Source organism: Poecilia latipinna, unplaced genomic scaffold (genome assembly GCF_001443285.1).
Source record: "Poecilia latipinna isolate Pla-1442-1.1 unplaced genomic scaffold, P_latipinna-1.0 Scaffold534, whole genome shotgun sequence".
Classification (NCBI taxonomy): domain Eukaryota; kingdom Metazoa; phylum Chordata; class Actinopteri; order Cyprinodontiformes; family Poeciliidae; genus Poecilia; species Poecilia latipinna.
Genome location: NW_015113150.1, coordinates 316,487 through 323,497, shown reverse-complemented (window position 1 = coordinate 323,497; position 7,011 = coordinate 316,487). Strand labels below are relative to the sequence as shown.

General features: G+C 41.8%; 1 protein-coding gene across 2 annotated transcripts in view; it reads left to right on the top strand.

Annotated features, from left to right (window-relative positions):
- Positions 1–1,446: 1,446 nt before the first annotated feature.
- Positions 1,447–7,011, top strand: part of cdh23 (cadherin-related 23) — a 69,999-nt gene continuing 64,434 nt past the window's right edge. For both annotated transcript variants that reach the window (XM_015040974.1, XM_015040973.1), the window contains exons 1-3: positions 1,447–1,547; positions 1,776–1,903; positions 5,146–5,218. In XM_015040974.1, the coding sequence (XP_014896460.1) occupies positions 1,529–1,547; positions 1,776–1,903; positions 5,146–5,218 (220 nt within the window). In that variant the 5' untranslated portion in view covers positions 1,447–1,528. The remainder of the gene's footprint in view (positions 1,548–1,775; positions 1,904–5,145; positions 5,219–7,011) is intronic.

The window sequence follows — 7,011 nt, the reverse complement described above, 5'->3', positions numbered from 1 at the left end:
AATCTGGAACAATTCAGGAAATGGTAACATTGTTTCAGATGTACAACGTCCCTTTTTAAATAAAGTTTATTATTATTATCAGCACAGAAAGATGCTCTTGGCTAAGTGACCTTTGTAGAAAATCTCCTTCCCATCTTCTACCCATCAGTTGATGGAACTTAAAATAAAATAAGTACAGTGCTGCATCATATTAACATGCCAACATGTTTTGATTGATTCTTCTTTTTCAGTTCTTGTTGTCGCTGCCGTCTGTTTTCCCAGTTTCACTGTAAAACCTGCACTGCTGTGTTAATGTGCATTGTGTTTCAAAAAGAAAACCAGTTAGCTTCAGTGTGTTGGCCATCAGTCAATGCCACACAAAGGCAGAGCTACACAGGCACAATTGTAACTAACGGCTCAGCGTTTGCTTTGATTGCACCCAGCAGAGAAAAACATCCCTTGAGGCTTGCTCGGCTGTACGGCGCACTGTGTGAACTGGTCTCAACGCTTGGCTCGCTGTGTTTGATTATTCTGAACGCTGCTGATATTAATACGTCGCCCAAGAGGAAAACAGAAGTCAGACACACAATTGTGTGTGTCAGCGGTTTGCCAGCGAACTTAGATGCTTTACACACAAGCACACCACTCTGGGAAGACAAAGCAAAGAGAGGATTTCCTGCTCTGTGGTATTTGCCTCAGAGGTTTTTGCCTCCTACTGCAGAGGTTCTGCTTTCATTCATTTTCCCTATGCTTATTCCTTTTCCCCTCATCTTTTTGATTTGCTGCCCCCGACTCGTTTTACCTTTGAGTGGGAAACAACTGTCTAGTGTGGAAGTGTTTGTTGAAAATTGATTTAGAAGGACAGCCTGGAAAGGAAAGCCGCTGCTTAAGAAGTTGTGGGGGAAGAAAGGTATTGCTTACTCAACATTTTGGCATTAAATGAAAGCATAGAGATATGTCTGTTATGCAGAGATACAAATGAGTGTTTCTGACAACCTGTCCAGCTTCTAATGATGCCAGTGAGGCCCAGTAGACTCTCCTCACAGCCGGAGGACTCATTTTAAAGTTCCTGCCAAATCAACAATAATGAGCCGGTGTCATCATCGCGGTGAAAGCTGCTGCGGATTAGTCCTTCAACAAACGGTTCCATCTTTCCTCTGCCTGCTTGGCTTGTCGTGGCTCAGTTGGTGTTCATCCAACACTGACGTCTGCACCACTAATAGCCAGAATCAGCTTTAATCCATCCAATAACATGCCACCGTTGACTGGCAGCTTCTTGGCTGCAGACTCCAGCTCAGACCTAAATACTTCATATAGTTCAGACATTTAAATTGAAAGATGAGCATTGTGTACTGCAACATCTGCTGTGCTACAGCTTGTTTTTTTATGTCTTACTTTTAAAACTTCAACTAAGACATTATGTTATAAGTACCACTCCCCCCTAACATCTGCCCACTTACAGGCCACTGATGAGGATTCTCCTCCCAACAACCTCCTGACGTACACCATCATTTCAGCTTCGGTTTTCCCTCAGTACTTCAGCATCATCATGGTGGAAGGCTATGCAGGTATTCTTATCTCTTCAACCTCAATATACTTTTTTTTTGTCAAAGAATTTCTACATTTTTGATTTTCTCTTAAAATTGTACAATAAAAGAGAAACAGTTCCTGGGAGCACCCTAAAATAGTTCAAACTGTCTGAAAGCAGCAGGGGTGTACTCAGTTTCCCACATCTTAGTTTCATTAACAACGGAAACAAAACTGAACCTTTTCCATTCCTGCTCTTTCTGCCCCAGTCATAAGCGTGACCAGGTCTCTCGACTATGAGCTGGTCCCCAAGGGGTTGATCTATTTGACAGTGATGGCCAAAGATGGAGGAAATCTGCCGCTTAACAGCACCGTCCCGGTCACAGTGGAGGTTATAGTAAGTACAACCTTGTCAGTGAATTAAATAAAGCTGCATTCCATCAATGTAAGTTTCCAGTTGATATTTGCCTTAAAATATTAGGGGGATACATGCACAGCGAACCCCTGGTATTTGGGTACCACAACTATCAGGGAATAGTTAAATTCTGCAAAAACTTGAGACCATTCAGACTATCACTGCTTATTTTCTAGTTTAAACACCAAATATATCTTCAAATGTGTTAATGCTCAGCAGTGGAAACTGTGTTGGTGCTGCCCTAGAAGCTAACACCCACAGTCTTCCTTATGTCTTACTTCAGGGGTTCAGCCAATCAGCACCATTTGGTGGCGCCGCAGCCCAAAGCGTATCATGTAGCGTTGTGTCCAGGTGTGCCAGCTTCCCAAGCTACATTTTCTTTGAAATATTTTACATATTGTTTATGGAAAAAGTCCTTGAATAGGCACATTTTCTGCAAATGTTTTGGAGTTACGATCCACATAAACACTGTTATCAGGTGAATCCATGAAAACCGAAACACTAAATTTCCATACGAGTCGGCAGACTAGGTCAGTAAAAAAATTAGGGTGGCACAACTAAGAAAAAGATAAAGAAAAGCCACCCTGAATCCTCCCGGAGGTGGAACAGTCAGTTTCACTTTAAATATCTGAGCTTAAATCTAAATTTTTGACTTTGTGTGGGTTTTGTGGGTAAGAGCCGTTCCAGTACATTTTTTAAGTCCTGATGAGTGTATGTAAGCTTTCAGTGACACATCTTCCTCTCTGTTTCACTCCTTTCTCTCTGATCATTTCTCAGGAATAGCACTAAACACCCTTTTGTTTTCCTTTGTTTTTTCTATTGACTTTTAAATTAAAAACTCATATATTGACCTTTGCTTAGAAACTGTAAATGCAGCCATCAAACCATAATGAGCAGATGAGGTCCACAGTCGCCAGGCCCCCAGACTCATTTCCCATGGAAGACATCCATTATACATCTTACTTTTTATTCATGAAAGGAGAAACGGCAGAGAAGAATGGATGAATATCCTTTGATATGCACAGACCATTAGGAATTCCTATACGCATCCCGCATGAGGGAGAAAAGCTGCTAAGACCAGTCAGGATAGATGTTCACAATCCAGCGTTCCCCCTATGTCTCTCTGCCTGTGTCTCTCTCTGTCGTGACTCTCACCACAGGGGTTTATCAGGAGCTGGCAGCATCACACTCACACAATCCTCTGCACCAGTGTAACTCGGAGCCCAAATGGATAATTGTCCCAGTGACTGTTGTTAAAGTGTTAACATTTCTCAGCAGCTCACGCAGTGGGGATCTTCTCTGTGAATAGCCAGACAACTGGAAATGTTGGTATGAAATGGAGTCTTATTCATGAGTGGGAGGCTGTGAGACGTTTAAATGCTCTGACTGAAGCTGTTTTAAGGCAGCTGTTGTTCCACGTTAAAGGAATTTATCTGTCATTTCTTCCCTTTACATTTTTATTACAAACTAAGTTATTACTTTTCAAAATCACCACCGTAAGCATCAATTTATGTATCCAACCATTTATTTATTCTCTTCTGCTTATCCAAGAAGAAGGGTAACAGGTCCAGGAAGGAACCCCACACTGTACATGTCTCTCACTAAACACACTGGGATCCACTAGAATGAACTGGCCAACACACACACACACACACATCTAAGGAGAATTTAGAGAGACTATTTAACCTGACAGTCATGTTTTGGGACGGTGGAGGAAGCCGGAGTACCCAGATAGAACCCACACATGCACAGGGAGAACATGCACAGGAATCTAACCAGGACCTTCTTGCTGCAAGGCAGCAGTGCAACCAAGTGTGCCACTGTGCAGCCCAGCTATCTGTGGATCTCCTACTCCGTCCCGTCATTCATGAACAAGACACTGTACTTGAACTTCTCCACTGATTCTTGACCTAAGGCCTCATTCTTTGACCTGACCCTGCATAATCTTTGTTTGCCACCATATCATTCTATTGTGATCTTTATGTCACAATTTCTGGAAGTTGCATCTGTGATGGAGGTCCTAAACATGACCCGTTCAGTAAGCATGTCTCCAGCCTTCCTTGGAAATTGAAGATCTCCTCAATAGAGTCGTCTGCCAGATGATCCCAGTTCACTCGTTTGGGTCTATCAGGTTTGTCCTGCAGCCTGCTCTGCTACCAGAGCCGACTCACTGCCTTTAGGTATTCAAATGACTTCTGTCTCTCTGATGTTACGTTACAAAACTGCTTATTGACCTTTCTCTGAAGGTGACCTGACTCTAAGAACACGTATGAACCACCTTGTGCTGCATCATGGTGTTGGTTATGGACACCCCATGCCTTACAGACAAAAGTTCAGTAACAAGATATGTCCTGGTTAGGGAGGCCATTCCTCCCAGTTACACCCCTGAATTAACACCAGGCATCCCCACATGGTACCTCCAGTGAACATCAAGAAGCCCAGGTAAACTGAGCTGCTCTTCAAGTTCATATGTATTGAAAAGTTGAAACCACAATGAGTTGATCCTCTTTGCTCACTGGGACGCAGTTCATCACCAAGGTTCTCATCCAGGGGTTTGAGGGCATCACCCACTCAAGGCCTCTCTCCTCAGGCCATTTCGTAGGAGGAAATCCAGACCTCCTTCAGGAGTTTGGTTCCAGAACCCATACTTTAAATGATTCCAACTATATAGAATTAGTATTGCTCAACCCACATACCAACTCCAACGTTTTTTCTGCCAGCAAAGTATGTCTCTGTCTTCCAAAAGCCAGATTATGCTGCAGGGAATTAGCATGGTTAGACCTGGCTTACATGCCACCTGATGTTTCTCTCCTCAGAGTCTTTGCCATCATTAAAGGGGTTTTCTATTACTTCTTCAGTCTGAGCCCAGTCAAGGCTTAACCCAGAGGCCTGGTTCCCTAATCCTGATGATCTTCACCTTGTGGTCTGCTGTTCATAGGGATAATTGAGATATTTACCTAGAGATAACATCGAGCTCATTAACCATACTTAAATGTCATCTTCTGGTTCAACATTTTTTGTTTAGAGCCTGACTTACAACTAAGACACTGATTGTAAAACCTTTTCCTACTTTTATTGACTTAAATCCCACAGATGTTAAGCTAAATCCCAAGTCACAGTGGAAACGGCAACTAGTTTTTAGATCTTTAATGTTTTTTTTATAATTTCTCCCACTGTTTGGTGCATCAAAATGAACTGTTGTTTATGCTTATTCCCACCTGCAGGATGAAAATGATAATCCACCTGAGTTCAGCAAACCGTCTTACATCGTCAAAATCCCAGAGAACCTTAATGCTGGTGAGTTTGGTGTCCAGTTGTGTTTCCTTCATGCATTTTAGCCTAAAACTATTTCAACCATTCAAACGTTGAAGCGTTCCAATTTTTCTGGACTTGACAGTAATGAATTCTCCTACTTTTTTAGTTTGGGAAGTATCTAACTATTTTCCTGCAAAAAAGGAATAAAATGATTCCCAGTTAGCCACGTGCTAATTGAAGGCTAACTACCTCTCATCACTTTTAGCTGGAAAATGCCATTCAAAATGTAAAGGGTTCACAGGGGATTTTGTTTTCACAGTTAGCAGTGGTTTGCTAAAGTATAGAAACCCTTTAATTAATTCATTTATTTATTTTTTTGCAATCTTTTAATTACATCCACAAACCTTTTTATATAGGTTTAACATTATCTCACTACAGCAGGTCTCATTAGTTGAACCACTATGAGCCGAAATGAGGAAGACCAACGATGTTAGCTTGTGGTAGCACTAAGGTGGTTTCCTCCAAGCGTATCAATGCATATTAAGTGACACTCGATGTTTCAATTATTACAATTGACTGTTATGAGGAAATTTTAACTTTTTATGGGTGGTTGCGATACCTATTCTACCCTGATGTATCTGACACAATAACATAAAGCTTTCTGTTCTAATAAATTTGTGTTGATGACAGAATCAATTAAAAGATATGTATGTTTTACGTTAAGCAGTCATATCAAATGTAGATGAACCATAAATGACGTGGTTTTCCGTTTGCTGTTCCAGGACTGTTGTAGTTAAAGTTGTCTTGCAGAACCTTACTCTGTAGAGCTCATAATTTCGGCTTCACATGTGGCAGTAATGAATTCACCTCAGCTGTAAAACAATATTTAGATGCTTAACTTTACCAGTCATGCAGACGTGTGTGGATCAGTGTTATCCAGAAGTTGGTGAACTGGGAAAATACAATTAGATGTGCTCTTTGTTCAAAGAATACCTGTTTTTAAACTGCCTGTTAACTTGAAATCAGCTCAGTTTCTTACAGGCTTATCACTGCATTTATGCAGTAAATGCAAATGTCTCTAATTAGATTTGTGGGTTGCACAACAAACACATCTCTCAAACACTCCGTTAAGTGTATTTGCATATTCAACCAAGAGCTTTGTCTTTCTTTTGGATATTTTTTCTGCAGCTTCAGGTGTGACATGTTTTAATACGTCTGTATTCTCTAACCTGTGCCGTCTGTGTTTTGTTTCAATACTGTTTGGAAATACTCTCTCAGAATGCGGAATATTGGCTCCTCAAGGGAAATCGCTAGCTGCTGCGCTCATTCTCATGCATGTGAAGCCTCTTTTCTTCCCAGACAATAGATTAGTTTCCAGTCGCAAGAAGAAAATGGGATATTTGACCGCCCCTTTCTCTCTCTTTTAGCTGCAGCAGACGCTGACCATGCTTTATGTTTCGCACACTATTTAGTGGAGCACTTCTTTGAGCGGCTTGAAGGAACGCTGAGGTTTAGAGCAGTATTTGGCCCTGAGGTGGAGGCCTAAGGCTGGCTCTTCTAGACGGAGCTTAGGGCTTGCCCTGCGGCTCTGGCAAGCATCTCATCCCCTTACCAGCCTAGCTATTGATCAGCTCTGTGCCAAATAACAGTCTGATAATCCACTAATCCATAAACCCACTCACTGCCATGCCATCAGTGTCACTGTGGAGGGGGGCGGTGAAGAAATTAGCTCTACCAGCTTTGTTGCAAACTGTCTCTGCAGCTTGTCTTTCTCTGATTGTTTCCTCTTTTAACTGGACTCAACAACATCTCTTCTCATACAATGAGTTGTAACT